The sequence below is a fragment of the Artemia franciscana genome, chromosome 2 (assembly GCF_032884065.1).
Source record: "Artemia franciscana chromosome 2, ASM3288406v1, whole genome shotgun sequence".
NCBI classification, from domain to species: domain Eukaryota; kingdom Metazoa; phylum Arthropoda; class Branchiopoda; order Anostraca; family Artemiidae; genus Artemia; species Artemia franciscana.
In genome coordinates this window covers 19411174-19430899 of record NC_088864.1, presented here as the reverse complement: position 1 = coordinate 19430899, position 19726 = coordinate 19411174, and the positions used below count along the sequence as shown (strand labels likewise).

Below are 19726 nucleotides of genomic sequence, written 5' to 3'. Positions count from 1 at the left end.
TGAAAGGGGCTGTCCCCTCCTCAACGCCTCGTTCTTTACGCTAAAGTTTTTCAATTGTTTTAAAAAGTAGAGTTGTGACAAAGAGTCAAACATTAGCGTAAAGAGCGGGGCGTTGAGGAGGGGACAACACCTTTCAAATACGGAATAATTTCTGTTCGTTTTAAGTTTTGATGTCACTGCTTACTTGCAGTTAAAAAAAAAACTTATTTTTATTTAATACTGTATTAAGGTCATTGCATTACAAGCTCCTTTCATTTTGATTATAAATAGAAAGTCAGTGTGGTCTAAGAGTTTATTCACTTAACTAGGCCCCTCTACTGCTCCACGGACTATATCCTTTACTTGGTCCAGTGTTAGAATATATCTCCAACCCTTTTATAGTCATCTCTAAAGTTACAAGGGGGTGAAAGTTCGCAGCAGGGGAAAGGGGTAATTGACACTGACTAGCTGTTACAAAAACAAAAGAAAACGACAACCCCTCCCCTAGATTTTGAAAGACCATTTCTCTTCAAAAAAATCGATAAAAATCCTTGCCCTTTTACATATTTGTGAGTTAGCCCCCTGGTTTGCGTCCTTGCAGCCACTTTAACCCTGTGTATAAGTATATCTAAAAATATTATGCGGAGAAAGGGCGTAGAAATCCATCTATTCACAAAAGTTATTTAAAACACAGAAAAACAGCAAGTAACATAAAAAATAATCACAGTGCTGAAAAACTTAAGGGCTCGTTTTTCGACGGGTTTTCCAACGGTAAATTTGGGTTTTCCAACGGTAAAATTCAAAATAAGATTTCTAGCTTGTAAAACTCTGCTGTTTACAGCTGAATTCATTATGACTGTTTACTCTGAAAGCTTAAATGCTTAAATTAATGGCCGAGAATGGGAAACAGAAAACAGTTGAAACTAACTTCTCAACCTCCACATTCCAGGGTGATGAGCCGTCACTGAAATCTAGGTGTAGAACTTGACTTAAGGGCATGGTTTTAGCATTTATCGGAGCGTGGCATATTGTTGAAATTCTCTTGTACTGAATCGTTCCATTTCAAAAACAGATATAATATTCTCTTTCTTCACGGAATGTATTCGCACTTGTCGTATATGAGTGTCTCTGCCACTTTGGTGATTCCCAACTACAGCAATTTGAATCATATAGGTTTTAATTGGTTGATCATTTATATTCCTCAACGGGATCGGGATCCATCCTGTCGGTTCAGTTAAGTCTATCACTTCAATTTCTTGAAGATCACCAAAATGTGTCCCCGCTCGAACTGAGATCCTAAAAATATTTTCTAAATATATTCGGGAACTTTAAACATCGAGAAAACACACAAGACTGTTTTGACCTTCAAACACTAAAAAACACATAAAAAATACATTTGAGTTACATCCACCAAGTAAGATTATTGGTCCTACCCTGGATAAGGGAGACCTAGGGAAAACTCGATAAGGGAAAATTAATATCAAATGGTTTACTGACACAGGGCTGTAGCTGGGTAACTTCTCCTTAAGGATCCTCTTGGTAAAATTATCCACACACTGAGACTATTAGATGAGATGCCCCAACCAAGAATTTATCTGAAGGATTCACCCTAAAAATTTTGAAAATTACGGAACAAAAATGTTTTTTTTTTTTTTTCATGGATAAATCCCCCTTACCTCCATGATGGTAAATTTTGAATTTCTACAAGACCACCACATTTGGCCCCACTCGAACATATATCCTGACAAATCGGAATAGACAGAGGCTCAAATTTGAGCTTTTCATTTTCTCTTCAATTTCTGCACTTAAATCAAGCTTCCCATTCTCTTCTGCCTCCAATTTCTTCACACTCCTGGAAACGAAAGGAAAAATTTGGTAAATGTTTACTTTCGTTCCAAGTGCTCTAAAGCGCGTATTACTGCATATAGCAAGATTCTGATGATCACATATAGTTTCTCTGTCATTATTAGAGAAGCGCATTCATTTTTGGTTGACCCTCCTCCTCCAAGGGGCAAACTAAAAATGCGTAAAGTGGGCTTGCTTACAGGTGACACTACCTATAGAGCGAAGCGTATTAGTCCATGAGCCCCGCGGGCAGCGGGCGAGGTCTGCATTCTATATTTATTTAATAGGTTGTTTTTTATTTGTTTTTTTAGTCTTATCACTCTTTGTTGAATAAATATAGGATACAGACCTCTCCCCGCTGCCCGCGGGGCTCATGGACTAATACGCTTTGCACAAAAGATAATATTACCTGTAAGCTAGCCCACTTTACGCATTTTTAGTCTCGTTGGAGGGGGATTTTAGAAAGCTAAAAAATGGATTCGCTTCTCTAATAATGACAAAGAAACAATATGCGATCATCAGAATCTTGCTATATGCAGTAATACGCACTTTAGAGCACTTGGAATAAAAGCAAACATTTACCAAAAATCTTGTTTTCATTTTCACGGTGTGCATAATTCCTGCTCCTCAATGTTAATTAGGAGAGTTTAAGCTTAGTTCAACTCAGATATACCTAGCCAAGGTTGCCGCTGTTTACCTATGTGCCTTATCCCTTAGTTCAACCTTGCCTTTTTTGAGTGCATATTGCTCTTTGCATATATATCTTGCAACTTTTCTGTCTTAATTCCATGACAACTGAAGAAGAACATAGCGATGGGACAATACCAATTTTTTCCTCAACTGCAATGCGGACCCCTAGTAAATTTGAATGAAGCCTTTAATGTTTGCAATATAATGCATCAACAACACCTGCATTAAAATGACGGAGACAGCCCAAGCCATGCCAAATTTCAACTTGGGAATTAACTGAGCCTGTAGATCTTTATTTTTCAAAAGAATTCCAATAGCTCCCAATCATATAGCCCCCAATAGCAAAACGTTCGACTAATTAACTCCCCATTAATGAAGATGCACATTTTCATACCCTGCAACAACGAATTTGACCGTATGAGGTCTAGGAGCAAAAGGATAGATTTAAGGGAAATGGAACAGCCCGTGAGTGTAAAGAGGGAGGCTTTGGAAAAATTGGGATGGGGGAGGAGCTTGCGTAGCTGTATTGGCCCCACGTGGCTTGGTGCTGTGGTGAGTTGTAAGTAGTAGTAATTAATTAAAATGAGACAATAGTTACAGAAAATAGGACTAGAATTCATTAAAATTATAGTTTTTAGATATGATAGATTCTAATGTTTTGAAACGAAACTATTGCGCTCTCCTCTTGTGCCTCCAAATGATAAATCTGAAATCAAAGACCTTGACAATGACTTTAGCAGCGGAATAAACCCCGTCGACACCCCGTAATATAGGGGTCTGCAACCTCTCCCACTTTTAATTCTTTAGCCACATTTGCTATTGACTCTAAACACTAAATATTCAATATATGGAATTTTTTTTCACGGGATATCAAAGTTTTTATGACTGTCCATATTCCATTTTCTAAATTTTATTTTCTTAAAACATGTCTTTGCCTATAAAGCTGGAAGTGTGGTAGCTGGGGTTTGGGCCCTATGATTATGCAGAGTGAAATATGTCGTGTATTTTGATTTCAACAGTGTATAACAGTCCTGTCGTTAGACTAAAATGTTAGTTTGTATAATTTGGGGCTATTGCTTCAGGAGCTGCACATATAATGCTACTTCTGGAGGTATCTTTGGTGTAACTTTTTAGAATACTGATTGCTTGATTACAGGAACTGAAATGGTAGTTTTGTAGTTCCCCAATCTGTTTCGTCACGGGAGAGCAATATGTTTACACTTTCGCGACTGAATGAGTCCTCTCTCAGCTTTCTAAATTCTTTTGTTCTGAATGACGGGGACGGGACAAAGAAAAGTGCAAAGGAGGCATTTTAATTTTTACTAAGTCTACTGTAAAGCGTAGACTATGACGAACATTTCTAGCTGTTAACGTGGAATAATAGTGTTTCTTGAGCTGCGCAATTACGGACTGTTTAATGTATCAAGTTGTATAGATAAAAAATAATTTGTAAAGCAGCCGAAATGGGCTGAGGACGAAACCAGATTGAGCCCGTGGTTTCATTTAGATTTGGTTAATTATAATCCTAGACAGTACTCTCAATCAATGTTTTATAATTTCTTTCCACCCTGAAATAAATAAACAAGAAAAAATGGAATGAAAGAGAGAGAAGCATACAGAAGAAAAAGAAGAGGTGCCTTGGTTAGTTCCATAAAAAAAACTAAAGCCACATTTACTGAGATGTTTATCATCTTTTACTTCTTGCTCGTTTTGATAAAGAGAGGCATACCGCAACACAAACAACACGAGTATGCACAATTAGACGTGCTTAGTGGTGCTTATAAAGGACAATGAGTACATTAATCGTACAAAACACATCAATTTTATCATAGAGCATTCACATCAATTTTTCCAGAGAGGGGGAGAGGCAAACCTTCAAACCCTTTTCCAGCTGAGATAAGGTAAAAACAGAAGAATTTAATGCCAAAAAACGCCATAATTTGTTTCCAACTATTAAGCAATTACACTTTTAGTACATTTTGGTGCGGGAATATAAATATTTGACCCCAACTGCGTTGTCACTAGAAGCCTTCGCTGTATCTTCTCAGGCAAATAATTTGCACGAAATTCCCATTTTTCTTCCTAGAAACGACCGAGGAAAATAAACACATGTGAACTTGCGCACGCATTCTTAACCAAGACAAACATAGGACACTCAAATCAAGGATGAAAAGAGAAATTTGTCACGTATCACACATAATAGCAAATCTTTGTTAATTATCTATAAGTATGTAATCGTTAATTCTTTCCAAAGTACATTTGGTAAGTAGGACAGACAATAGTTCTGTCATGTTAAACAATTCCTTACAAATTTGTTGACATCGTGTCGTTTCCACAATTTATCCTATGTCTTCTTAAAGATTTTAAGGATTTCCTCTAAATCCCCCTCCCGAATTCTGTGCCTCTCCATAAAAATTACCCTGTGTTAGATTTATAATTGGTTGCTCTGCATAATTTTTTAAATTTTCAGAAGACATTTTTATCAGAATCCCGGGCAAGATTGCACCCATACAAAATCCCAAAGAAGATCGTACTAGAAACATACCTGGGTGCTCTGCGTAATTTTTTCCATTTTCATAAATTTTTTTATCTTAACCCCAGACAAGATTGCACCCATACAGAATCCCAGACAAGATTGTGTTAGATACATACCTGTGTGCTCTACATAATTTATTAAGTTTTCATAAGAAATTTTTATCAGAATACCAGGGAAGATTACACCCATACAAAATCTCAGACAAGATCGAGCTGGAAACATACCAGGGTGCTCTGCGCAATTTTTTAAATTTTCGTAAGAAATTTTATCTTAATCCCAGACAAGATTGCACCCATGCAGAATCCCAGACAAGATTGTGTTAGATACATACCTGTGTGCTCTACATAATTTATTAAGTTTTCATAAGAAATTTTTATCAGAATACCAGGGAAGATTGCACCCATACAAAATCTCAGACAAGATCGGGCTGGAAACATACCAGGGTGCTCTGCGCAATTTTTTACATTTTCGTAAGAAATTTTATCTTAATCCCAGACAAGAGTGCACCCATGCAGAATCCCAGACAAGATTGTGTTAGATACATACCTTTGTGCTCTACATAATTTATTAAGTTTTCATAAGATATTTTTATCAGAATACCAGGGAAGATTGCACCCATACAAAATCTCAGACAAGATCGAGCTGGAAATATACCAGGGTGCTCTGCGCAATTTTTACATTTTCGTAAGAGATTTTATCTTAATCCCAGACAAGATTGCACCCATGCAGAATCCCAGACAAGATTGTGTTAGATACATACCTGGGTGCTCTATATAATTTATTAAGTTTTCATAAGAAATTTTATCAGAATCCCAGACAAGATTGCACCCATACAGATTTTACCTGCAATTATGAGCGAAATCTACTTAGCTCTCATTCTGATAACCTTCGCTATACCTTCGCTAAACGTCTTTATGCCAACAGTCCTTAATGGGCAGGAACGTAAACAGCAATTAAAAGCAAATCATATCAAGGCTCCAGGAAAATATCGAAATAAGAGAACCATTACAATAGGCAGGGATGGGGGCTGTCGCAACAGCCCTTCATGCATATTTAGTTTCTTTCCAAATCAACTTTCAATGGGTACACTCTTCCTTGGGTGCAATCGTCCATGGGTGAAATCTTTCCTTGGGTTGAATTTTCAAGTCAATAATTCTGGATATACTACAGACCGTGAAGGGGCAAAGAAGGAAACATCGAAGACTAGAGTAGAGATTGGAATAAGACGTTTATCATGTCCCACAGAAATAGCGAAACTTCACTAATTATGTTCTTTTTAAGGTTGCAACAAGAAAAATTCAGTGCTTTCCAAATTACCTTCGGTATAAAAAGTTAGACAATGGTTTTAGCATGTTTAATAAGACCTTGGACACCTGTTGCTATAGCGCGGTTACTTTGCATAAACTTATATATACATATTTTTCCATCAACAATTTCTTCAGGTATATTACAGGTTGTAGCATACACCTTAGCCCCTCTCCCCCCTGTGTTGCTATAATGACGGCTATGAGATACATCTGCTCGAACTGTCGAGCCAAACTGTCTCTTATTGTTCGTGAGTTAATATACACAGACTAATTAAAATAAATAATAGTCTCTTTTAAAAGTGTGAATGGGATTCTATAGAATATGCTATTTGGTCCTAACAACGTGATGATGGAAACATTAATAGTATGACACAAAATGCTTCCACTGTCCTTTTTATTCTCAATTATCTAATTATTGAGAATTTCTTCCCAATTATTTTATTAGCAAATTGTCTAATTATCTCATAATTTGCTAACAAAACATCAGATGTTCATTTTGACAAAGAAGCACATGTTGAATTAAACTTGCATTTTTAATCAAGTCGTTGAAGATACGAACAGAGAATGGAATGAGATGTTTATCACGTCTCAAGAATAGCTACAAATCATTGCTAATTGTTTTGTATTTAATGACTTATCAGGAGAAATTGAACGACCTCCTAAATTATATTTGCAATAAGATAATATAAAAAGGGTTTAACGGGTCCTTGGAATTTCGTTGCTGAAGGATAATTACTGGGAATAAATATTTTATTTTTGTTACAAAGATGTTTATTGTAATCAGGGTTCTGACCTTTCGAGACTTCAAGAGCAATAAAATATGTTTTCCTATTATCTTAAAATAATAAGGTCGTAATATCGCCGTAAGGTCGTAAAGAGCGGGGCGTTGAGAAGGGAAAAGCCCCTATAATATTCGGAGTAATTTCTGTTCGTTTTAAGTTTTAATGTCACTCCTTAATTTCAGTTGAAAAACTTGTTTTTTTCATTTTATTTCTGAACGTTTTTGAATTAATACATTTTTTTTTATTTTGGCTGTCCGCAAAATGAATAATTAAAACGAAATTTGCATATTAAATTTTTTTTTGGGTAGATGGCTGAACTTTTTATTAGTAGAAAATAAACATAACTTACGAATTAACTTAAGTAACGACCTTCTATATTTTTAATTTTATATTTTATTAGTATTATTATTTATATATTTTTATTCCGTATATGAAGGGGTTTGCCCCCTCATTAATACCTTGCTCTTTACACTAAAGCTTAAATTTTGTCCCAATTCTTTAAGAATGACCCCTGAATCACAAAGGCCGTAAAATAAATAGTTGAAATTACTAAAAATACTTTACCGTAAAGAGCGAGCCCCACATATGCGCAATAATTTTGTTCGTTTTAAGTTTTAATGCTGCTCATTACTTTCAATTGAAAAACTTTTCCATATTTAATTTTTCATTTTTGTTTTGTTTTAAATAGTGCTGGAATATTCTGTGCCCCCTTCATGGAAATTATCCTCTCCCATGAAAAATTCCTCCATGTAAAGATCCTCCCCTCTTCCCGATAAAAACGTCTTTACACTTCCCGATAACCATTGCTATACGTAAGCACTGGTTAAATTTTGTAACTTGCAGCCCCTCCCCCTTGGACTGTGAGGGAGTAAGTCGTCCCCAAAAACATTGTTATTAGTTTTTTCGCAATGCTGGACGAAATGGCTATCTCAAAATTTTGATCCGTTGACATTGGGAAAAATTGAGAGTGGGAGGGGGCCTAGGTGCCGTCCATTTTTTGGTCACTTAAAAAGGGGAGTAGAACTTTTAATTGCCGTTAGAATGAGCTCTCTCGCGACATTCTCGCGAGAGAGCTCGCGAGAGTCGCTCTCTCGCGACTGGATCGATACGATCGCCCCTGGAAAAAAAGAAAACAAATAAACACGTACCCGTGATCGGTCTTCTGGCAAAAAATACAAAATTCCGCATTTTTATGGCACTTGGTATTAACCAAGTGACATATAGCAGTCGCCAATTCTGTCGGTCTGTCTGTCGGTCTGTCGGTCCCGGTTTTGCTACTTTAGGCACTTCCAGGTAAGCTAGGACGATGAAATTTGGCAAGCGTATCAGGGACCGGACCAGATTAAATTAGAAATAGTCGTTTTCCCGATTTGACCATCTGGGGGGGAGTGGGGGCCCGGTTAATTCGCAAAAAATAGAAAAAATGAAGTATTTTTAACTTATCAGCGGGTATTTGGATCTTAATGAAATTTGATGTTTGGAATGATATTGTGTCTTAGAGCTCTTATTTTTAATCCCGACCGGATCTGATGACATTGGGGGGAGTTGGAGGGGGAAAACCTAAAGTCCCGGTTTTGCTACTTTAGGCACTTCCAGGTAAGCTAGGACGATGAAATTTGGCAAGCGTATCAGGGACCGGACCAGATTAAATTAGAAATAGTCGTTTTCCCGATTTGACCATCTGGGGGGGGGGAGAAGGGGCCGGTTAATTCGGAAAAATAGAAAAAATGAAGTATTTTTAACTTATGAGCGGGTGATTGGATCTTAATGAAATTTGATGTTTGGAATGATATTGTGTCTCAGAGCTCTTATTTTAAATCCCGACTGGGTCTGATGACATTGGGGGGAGTTGGAGGGGGGAAACCTAAAATCTTGGAAAACACTTAGAGTAGAGGGATCGGGATGAAACTTGATGGGAAAAATAAGCGCAAGTCCCAGATACATGATTGACATAATCGGAACTTATTTGCTCTCTTTGGGGTAGTTGGGAGGGGGGGGGGGGAGTAAGTCTTAAAAATTAGAAAAATGAGGTATTTTCAACTTACGATCGGGTGATCGGATCTCAATGAAATTTGATGTTTAGAAGGATATCGTGTCTTAGAGCTCTTAATTTAAATCCCGACCAGATCTGGTGATGGGGGCGGGGAGTTGGGAGGGGGAAACCTAAAACTTGGAAAACACTTAGAGTGGAGGGATCGGGATGAAACATGGTGGGAAAAATAAACACAAGTCCTAGATAGATGATTGACATAAACGGAACGGATCCGCTCTCTTTTGGGTAGTTGGGGGGGGGGGTAATTCTGAAAAATTAGAAAAAATGAGGTATTTTTAACTTACGAATGGGTGATTGGATCTCCATGAAATTTGATTTTTAGAAGGATATCGTGGCTCAAAGCTCTTATTTTAAATACTGACCGGATCTGGTGACATTGGGGGAAGTTTGGGGTGGGGAGACCTAAAATGATGGGAAACCCTTAGATTGGAAGGATTGGGATGAAACTTGGTTGGAAAAATAAGCAAAAGTCTTGCATACGTAATTTACATAATTGGAACGGATCCGCTCAATTGCGGGGGGGGGGGGTAATTCTGAAAAATAAGAAAAATAACGTATTTTTAACTTACGAAGGAGTGATCGGATCTTCATGAAACTTCATATTTAGAAGGACCTCGTAACTCTGATATCTTATTTTAAATCTCAACCGGATCAAACGTAATTGGGGGGGGGGCAGTTGGGGGGACCGGAAATCTTAGAAAATACTTAAAGCGGTGAGATCAGGATGAAACTGGATGGGAAGAATAGAAACCTGTCTAAGATACGTGACTGACATAACTGGACCGGATCTGCTCTCTTTGGTGGAATTGGGAGGGGGGAGGTAATTTTGAAAATTGAGGTATTTGTAACTTACGAAAGGGTGACCAGATCTTAATGAAATTTGATATTTAGAAGGATCTTGTGCTATAAAGTTTAACTTTAGGTTCTGACCTTCTCACAAGTGCCAAATGAGCTCTTGGCTCTTGGCTCTTCCGACCTCGTCCAAATGAGCTCTTGGCTCTTCCGACCTCGTACCATATGAGCTCTCGGCTCTTCCGACCTCGTCACAAGTGCCATATGAGCTCTTAGCTCTTGTTGTAGATAGGAGCTTGAAACTTCTACAGTAGGGTTCACCGATACGCTGAATACGATGGTGTGATTTTCGTCAAGATTCTATGACTTTTAGGGGGCGTTTCCCCTATTTTTCAAAATAGGGCAAATTTAAATGTAAGACTATATTTGATTATAGGCTACTTATATATTTAAAATCATCATAAAAATGAAATTCGTTTGATGTATCTATTAGTATCAAAATTCCGTTTTTTAGAGTTTCGTTTACTATTGAGCCGGGTCGCTCCTTACTACAGTTCGTTACCACGAACTGTTTGATAAATTACTATGGCTCCATTGAGACTTTTTGAATGAGTAAACCAGAAGATTTTTTTTTTTTTTTTTTTTTTTTTTTTTTTTTTTTTTTTTTTTTTTTTTTTTTTTTTTTTTTTTTTTTTTTTTTAGTTGGATAAAAAAATCAATAAATGGGAAAAATAAACTTTATTATCATTGCCAAGGAATTTTTGACAACCTGGAACTTTTGACTCTTTGACGACCAGGAGATACTTACACTCTTCTATTTATTTAAATTGTAAGAGCAGAAAAAGAGGTTTATGTTATAATTTTATGACGAAATGCTTCGTAGACTGATCGTGCGAGCAGCTTCATGTCTGAATCTCTACCAGACCAAGAGCAAAATATTGGGTAAGGGGGCTGCTGAACCAAGGGCGCCAACGTGACTCGAGGTGGGCACCAAATTAAAAATTTTATATTAAAAAAGATTAAAAAAAATAATAACGGAATAAGTGTTTCAGAAGTGTCTCAGGAGGAGGGTCACCCCCTCCGACCTCATGTATCTGTTCCTGGCCTGAATTGCTTTTAATTCTTTCATTCGTCTAATTTCACCTAAATTAGCTATATAGTCAAAATAAATAGATAGATTTATTCACACGAAAGCCCTATTGGGCCATTCGCTATTTAATTAGTCACAAAACTAAAATTAAGGATTTTTTGAGGGTGGAGGGGGTTTATTATTAGTCAAAACTTACCTTCCGATTTCCGAGGATTCTCGGATATTTTACCAAAATATCCTTCGATCCCCATGCACAGTCAGCCATCAGTCTTTGTATTTTATCCATTCTATGCTCGTGTCCAGATTTTTTTATTTTTATCCATTTTGGACTTTTAACTACAAGGCTGCTTTTCGATATGTCATTGTGAATAGACAAATAGCTATAACTGAGTTACCACGTTTATGAAACGTGTTGAAGATACCTCTTGTATCTTCAACAGGTGTTTCCATTTTCATGAAATAGGGGAAAGTTCCATGTTCGTAGAAAAATCTTTGAAGGAATCAAAGATTTTTATGCCTATTTTGCAGGTATATCCTGCTGAACCGGCTGTAGATAAATAATTTTTGTTCGTTTTAAGTTTCAACTTTGCTCTTTATATTTATAGGAAAGCTTTGCTAAGTGTTGTTAATTGGGTAAATCACCAACAAATAATTGATCAAATTGACAAGTATACTTAAAGAAAGAGTAATAAAAAAAGAAGGGAATGCGAATGAGGGCGCCAGGAAAATCTTGGGGGGTCTAAGGCCCCCCTCGATCCGGTCCTGATTGTCAAAGTTCAAAGACTTCGCTTCTCTAGTAAAAACGAGCGGACTTAAGCTTAATAGGGAGCCAAGGGCTTAATTTTTAGACCTTTTTTAGGTGATAATCAAGCTTCTTCCTTGTGAAGCCTTAGAATAATAGAGTTTGATAATAATATCAAACAACGACCTCTTATCTTCTTCTTGTTCTCGAATAGTTTCGGAGCGCTATCAATCAGGAACAATGATGTTTGTGCAGCGTTTTACTATATAAAATGAATAAAACTGACCGTAAAGGAGTATAAAATATGGTCTTGTGGGCATTACTTCTACTGGGGGAATTGTCTCAAGTCTCTACGCTTGTATCATGCCTTCCCCCGTTCACTTAAGAAAACAAAGTAGCCATGTCTGTATTCTAAAGCATATGATCCTGTAAAGTTTTTCCTATTGAAGCTAATCAGACGTCGCCATATTGCCAGTATATACTTATGAATACACTAGAGCCCTGTCAAGCGTGTTATTTATGGGCTAAGACGATGAAAGGGCGTTTCAGAGGGTGGATCTAACATCTAAGCTGCCTCTTTCTGTGCCTCTTCCTTCTAAGGGTATTTCCAATTTGATCTTGGTCATCTTTTTTTTTTTTTTTTAAACGACGTTTATCCTTTTTTCATTTACGTGGGGTTTTTTAAAGTAAAAACATTACCCTATTTTAGAGTAAATTTCCAATAGATCGCAGTAGCAGAAGATGCAATCGATTAGTTAGTCTTAATGAAAATTTGTAGCCAGGAATATTAATCAGCAACTTGCTTTTTTTTTCCTGCAAAAAATGAAGTTTTGATTCTTGATTTTTGGCAATGATTTTCTTTCTTAGTATATTTCGACTATGATCCCTGTCTCGGTTGAGGCACTAGAATGAATAGTCGCAACATCCCTCGTTGTCCAGATTTGACTATATTAGACAATGCTTGTTCACAACTAAAAAAAAAAAATAATAATAATAGCAAAAGAAGAAAAAAGGAGGAAATAAAAATTTATAATAATATAATAGTTAAGACTATTTTTTCTATTCATTTGAAAATGCTGACTACATATAGTTTTTACGCCTAAGATAAGTGGGAAGGACACTCACTAAGTGCCGTCGACGTTTCAATCTTCAAATTAACTTCCCATTGCAACTTTTTCGATTCTGTAAGCGCAAATTGAATTTTTCACTACTTTATCTTCTACTTAAGTATACAAACCTTTTATTGTTGGTGTCTATGTACTAAAAAGGAATATCAGGTAACCGTTCATTAGCTATAATTGTTACATCTAAAAAACATACATAATGGATCGCTTTGAACGCCACTCCCAGGTAAAGGTTCGTTCCCTAATTTTTATGGTAATCTAATATTCAGGTTTGTAAAAGATTGACTACAAGATATAAAATTATACTGACGAATAAATTATACTTTTTGTTAGGCTCGATAACGGAAATATGAAACCCTAGTAGGAACTAGATTTACGTCACTTGAAAACATGTTACTTTGTTCAGCTTCACTGATAAACTTGTTGCAAAATAAACTTCATTTCTTGGCCATCGATTAAAAGCTGCCAAACCCTACAAAATCCTAAAAATGGTTTGCCTTAAGAATAATTTTTCTTCAAAAATCAATGATGACACAAAATTTAAAAATGATATTAAAACAAGAGCTAAGAGCTCATATGGCACTTGTGACGAGGTCGGAAGAGCCAAGAGCTCATATGGCATGATTCTAGCAAAATTCTAAGAATCAATAGATTTATTTAAAAGGAAAATAAGAGGCTTAATGCCGGTCAGGATTTAATATAAGAGCTGTAAGACACGAGGTCCTTCTAAATATCAAAATTCATTAAGATCCGATCACCCATTCGTAAGTTAAAAATACCTCATTTTTTCTAATTTTTCCTCTCCCTTCAGCCCCACCAATAGTCGAATCGGGGAAAACGACTGATATCAAGTCAATTTGTTCAGGTCCCTGACACACACACACACACACACACACACACACACACACATATATATATATATATATATATATATATATATATATATATATATATATATATATATATATATATATATATATATATATATATATATATATATATATATATATATATATATATATATATATATATATATATATATATATATAACCTACCAATTTTCATCGTCCTAGCACGTCCAGAAGCACCGAACTCACCAAAGCACTGGACCCCCCTAACTTCCCCAAAGAGAGCGGATCCAGTTCAGTTACGTCAATCACGTATCTACGACATGTGCTTATTCTTCCCAATACATTTCAGCCTCATCTCTCCACTCTAAGCGTTTTCCAAGATTTCCGGTTTCCCCCAATATCACCAGATCTGGTCGGGACTTAAAATAAGAGCTCTGAGACATGATCTCTTTCTCAATATAAAATTCCATCAAGATCTGGCTACCCGTTCGTAACTTAAAAATACCTCAATTTTTCTATTTTTTCCGAATTAACACCCCCCCCCCCAAACTCCCCCAAAGAGAGAAGATTCATTCCAGTTATGTCAATCACGTACCTAGGACGTGTGCTTATTCTTCCCACCAAGTTTCATCCCGATTTCTACAGTCTAAGCGTCTTCCAAGATTTCCCGTTTCCCCCTCCATCTCCCCCCAATATCACCAAATACGGTCGGGATTTAAAATAAGAGCTCTGAGACTCGAATTCCTTCTAAATATCAAATTTCATTAAGATCCAATCGCCCATTCGTAAGTAAAAAATACCTCATTTTTCAATTTTTCCTCTCCATCCAGTCCCCCAGATGGTCGAATCGGAGAAACGACTGTTATCAAGCCAATTTGTGCAGGTTCCTGACACGCCTACCAATTTTTATCGTCCTATTATGTCCAGAAGCACCGTACTCACCAAAGCACTGAAAATCCCCCCCCCAAATCCCCCAAAGAACGGATCCGGTCCAGTTATGTCAATCACGTATCTAGAGTTTTAGCTTATTCTTCCCATCAAGTTTCATCCCGACCTCTCCACTCTTAGCGTTTTCCAAGATTTCCGTTTTCCCCTCCATCCCCCTATGTCCCTGGATACGATTCGAATTGAAAATGGAGCATCTGAGACATAAGATCTTTCTATACATCAAGTTTCATTAAGATCCGATCACCCATTCGTAAGATAAAGATACCTCAATTTTCACTTCCAGCCCCCCCCCCCAGATGGTGGAACTGGGGAAACGACTATTATCAATTTAATTTGTGCAGGTCCCTGACACGCTTACCAATTTTCATCGTTCTAACACGTTCAGAAGCACCGAACTCGCCAAAGCACTAAAAATCCCTCCACCCCCAAACTCCCCCACAGAGAGCGGATTCCGGTAATTTCAATCACATATTTAGGACTTGTGCCTATTCTTCCCACCAAGTTTCATTCCGATCTCTCCACTATAAGCGTGTTCCAAGAGTTCCGGTTTCCCCCTCCAACTCCCCCCAATGTCACCGGATCTGGTCGGAATTTGAAATAAGGGTTCTGAAGCACAAGATCCTTCCAAATATCAAATGTCCTTAAGATACGATCACGTATCTTTCTTATATTCATATATTTTCTTATTCTCCATATTGTCCCCTCATTTTCTTTGAATTTAGCACAGCCTCGCAAGCTTCGCTTATGTTGTGCTATTTACGTAGTGAGGGAGGGGGATATGTGGAAGGATCTTTCCTTGGAGGAATATATCATTGGGGAAGAGAAATTCAATGAAAAGGGCGCAGGATTTTCTAGCATTACTATAAAAAAAAACAATGAAAAAATAAAAATGAAAAAGTTTTTTTCAATTGAAAGTAAGGAGTAGCATTAAAACTTAAAACGAACAGAGATTATTACGCATATGAGGGGTTCTTCTCCTCCTAAGTACCTCGCTCTTTATGCTAAAGTATTTTTAGTAATTTCAACTATTTAGTCTACGGCCTTTCTGATTTAGGGGTCATTCTTAAAGAATTGGGACAAAACTTAAGATTTAGTACAAAGAGCGAGGTATTAACGAGGGAACAAACCCCCTCATATACATAATAAAAATATAAGAATATAAAAGCTTGTTACGTAAGTTAATTCTTAAGTTACGTATATTTTTTACTAATAAAAACGTTCGTTAAAAATTATAAGTTCTAGTTGCCTTTTCAAGAACCGAAAAATTGGAGGGCAACTAGGCCTCCTTCCCCGCCCCTTATTTCTCAAAAGTGTCTGATCAAAACTAAGAGAAAGCCATTTAGCCAAAAAAAGAATTAATATGCAAATTCCATTTTAATGATTTATGTGCGGAGAGCCAAAATCAAACATGCATTAATTCAAAAACGTTCAGAAATTAAATAAAAAAAGCTAGTTTTTTTAACTGAAAGTAAGGAGCGACATTAAAACTTAAAACGAACAGAAATTACTCCGTGTATGAAAGGGGCTGTTCCCTTCTAAATGTCTTTACTGTTTAATAAAGTAGAATTGAGAGAAAGAGTCAAACTTTAGCGTAAAGAGCGGGGCGTTGAGAAGGGAACAGCCCCTTTCATACACGGAGTAATTTCTGTTCGTTTTAAGTTTTATTGTCGCTCCTTACTTTCAGTTAAAAAAAACTAGTTTTTTTATTATTTAATATTGTTATAAGTTGGCTGAAATATTGGCAATAATATTGCCAATGTTAGGGACAATATAAACTTTAATCCGGTTTGATACTATCGTAGCTACTAATAACTTAACGCGCCACAAAGCAGCTTGAAGCCAACACAACCGCGTACGCCCCTCCTCCACCCCAATCTATTTAAAGAGTCGCTCTTCACGCTCTAAACAAATGAAAAAAAAATCGAAAACGCGTGTAATTTTCTAATAAGACACTGGGCAAAACAGGAAAAACAAACGAACATTTAATAATAAAAGGAAAAAGTCCGGATATTTCAACTACACGTTCGGAAGCTTTTTTCAACGTAAAAAACAACTAAAGTAAGTTAAACAGAACATATAATGTACTAAAACAAAAAGCGAAAGAAATGAAATAAAACATGAATAGAACAAGAGCTAAGAGCTCATATGGCACTTGTGACGAGGCATGAAGAGCTAAAAGCCAAGAGAACATATGGTATGAGCTCTAGCAACATTCTATGAATCAATAGATTGATTTAAAAGGAAAATAAGAGGTTTAATGCCGGTCAGGATTTAAAATAAGAGCTCTGAGTCACGATGTTCTTCTAAATATCAAAATTCATTAAATATCAATAATTCATTATCCGATCACCCACTCGTATGTTATAAATACCTAATTTTTTTCTAATTTTTCCTCTCCCTTTAGCCCCCCAGATGGTCGAATCTGGGAAAACGACTTTATCAAGTCAGTTTGTGCAGCTCCCTGACACGCCTACCAATTTTCATCGTCCTAGCACGTCCAGAAACACTAAACTCGCCAAATCATTGAACCCCTCCCCCCAACTCCCCCAAAGAGAGCGAATCCAGTACGGTTCTGTCAATCACGCATCAAGGACATTTGCTGATTATATCCACCAAGCTTCATCCCGGTTCCTCCACTCAAAGTGTTTTCCAAGATTTCCCCCTCCAACTCCCCCCAATGTCAAAAGTTCTGGTCGGGATTTGAAATAAGAGCTCTGAGACATGAATTCCTTCTAAATATCAAATTTCAATAAGATCCGATCACCTATTCGTAAGATAAAAATACTCCAATTTTCACGTTTTCCAAGAATTCCGGTTTCCCCCTCCAATCCCCCCAATGTCACAGGATCTGGTCGGAATTTAAAATTAGAGCTTTGAAGCACAAGATCCTTCTAAATATCAAATTTCATTAAGATCTGGTCACCCTTTCGTAAGTTACAAATACTTCAATTTTCAAAATTACCCCCCCCCAACTCCACCAAAGAGAGCAGATCCAGTCTGGTTATGTCAGTCACGTATCTTAGACAGGTTTTTATTCTTCCCATCCAGTTTCATCCTGATTTCACCGCTTTAAGTATTTTCAAAGATTTCCGACACCCCCCAACTGCCTCCCCCCAATTACGCTGGATCCGGTTGAGATTTAAAATAAGACATCTGAGTGACGAGGTCCTTCTAAATATGAAATTTCATTAAGATCCGATCAGACCTTCGTAAGTTAAAAATATGTCATTTTTTCTAATTTTTCAGAATTACCCCCCCCCCCCCTAATAGACCGGATCCGTTCCAATTATGTAAATCACGTATCTAAGACTTCTGCTTATTCTTCCCACCAAGTTTCATCCCGATCCCTCCAATCTAAGCGTTTTCCAAGTTTTAGGTTTCCCCCTCTGATCCCCCCCCCCCCCCCCAATGCCACCAGATCTGGTCGGGATTTGAAATAAGAGCTCTGAGACACGATTCTAAATATGAAATTTCATTAAGATCCGATCACACATTCATGAGTTAAAAATACCTCATTTTTTCTATTTTTTCAGAATTAACCCCCCCCCTCAACTACCCCAAAGAGAGCGGATCCGTTCCGGTTATGTCAATCATGTATCTAGGACTTGTGTTTATTTTTCCCACCAATTTTCATCCCAATCCCACCACTCAAAGTGTTTTCCAAAGTTTTAGGCTCCCCCTCCCAACTCCCCCCCCCAATGTCACCAGATCCGATCGGGATATAAGATAAGAACTCTGAGACACGATATCCTTCTAAATATCAAATTCCATTGAGATCCGATCACCCGTTCGCAAGTTAGAAATACCTCCTTTTTTAAATTTTTCAGAATTACCCCCCCCCCCCCCCCCAACTATCCCAAAGAGAGCGGATCGTTCCGGTTATGTCAATCATGTATCTAGGACTTGTGCTTATTTTTCCCACCAAGTTTCATCCCGATCCCTCCACTCTAAGTGTTTTCCAAGATTTTAGGTTTCCCCCTCCCAAATCCCCCCCAATATCACCAGATCCGGTCGGAATTTGATAAATAAGAGCTCTGAGACACAATATCTTTCCAAACATCAAATTTCATTAAGATCTGATCAACCGTTCGTAAGTTAAAAATACTTCAATTTTTCTATTTTTTTTCCGAATTAACGCCCCCCCCCCTCCAGATGGTCAAATCGGGAAAACGACTATTTCTAATTTAATCTGGTCCGGTCCCTGATACGCCTGCCAAATTTCATCGTCCTAGCTTACCTGGAAGTGCCTAAAGTAGCAAAACCGGGACCGACAGACCAACAGAATTTGCGATTGCTATATGTCACTTGGTTAATACCAAGTGCCATAAAAAACCAAACAACACAGTCGGAACCAAAAACTCACTTGTTAATAGTAGCCAATCCACTATGTCAACTGTTCGTCAATTCAAATAGTACGAAAAGGAAGCAAAATAAGGATAACTATGCAGCAGATAACTCTTCCAACCTCATCAGAAAACTTTTCTGCTTTTCCCGACCCCCTCACGCTAGATCTGTACCCGATATAAAGCAGGGTTGCCAAACTAAGTGAATCAAAGATCTAAGAGCAATAAAGCTCATGGGCTTGATATTACTTTTCTTTCAGCAAATTGTTGTACAAAAGCCCAAGACCAAAGATTAATGACCAAAAGCCCAATCTTTGGCTATCTGTTATTCTTCATTCGTAAAACCTGGCTTCAACATCTAGTACCTTTCTTTTATTATAACCCTAAAAAGTGGGATTGAACCGTCTTTGTCAAACAACTTATTCTTAGACAATATCTTAAGAAAAAAAAATCCTCCTAAGCCTTTTGAAGCGATAATATTTGAAAGACATAGTTGACACTGTCATGACCATGACTTTTAATATTCTAGTCTTAGTTAACAGACTCATTCTCCTACTTTTCCAAGTTTTTTTCAACTGCAAAAGAACACTCCATGCCTTTGCTATTTTATGTTTTATATTTTGACTGCAACTACCATCTTTACC

General features: G+C 37.2%; 1 protein-coding gene across 2 annotated transcripts in view; it reads right to left on the bottom strand.

Moving 5' to 3' along the window:
• Positions 1-627: 627 nt before the first annotated feature.
• The window catches only part of LOC136038206 (anaphase-promoting complex subunit 10-like), a 42571-nt gene continuing 23472 nt past the window's right edge, over positions 628-19726 (bottom strand). For both annotated transcript variants that reach the window (XM_065721290.1, XM_065721298.1), the window contains exon 4: positions 628-1275. In XM_065721290.1, coding sequence (XP_065577362.1) covers positions 990-1275 — 286 coding nt within the window. In that variant the 3' untranslated portion in view covers positions 628-989. The remainder of the gene's footprint in view (positions 1276-19726) is intronic.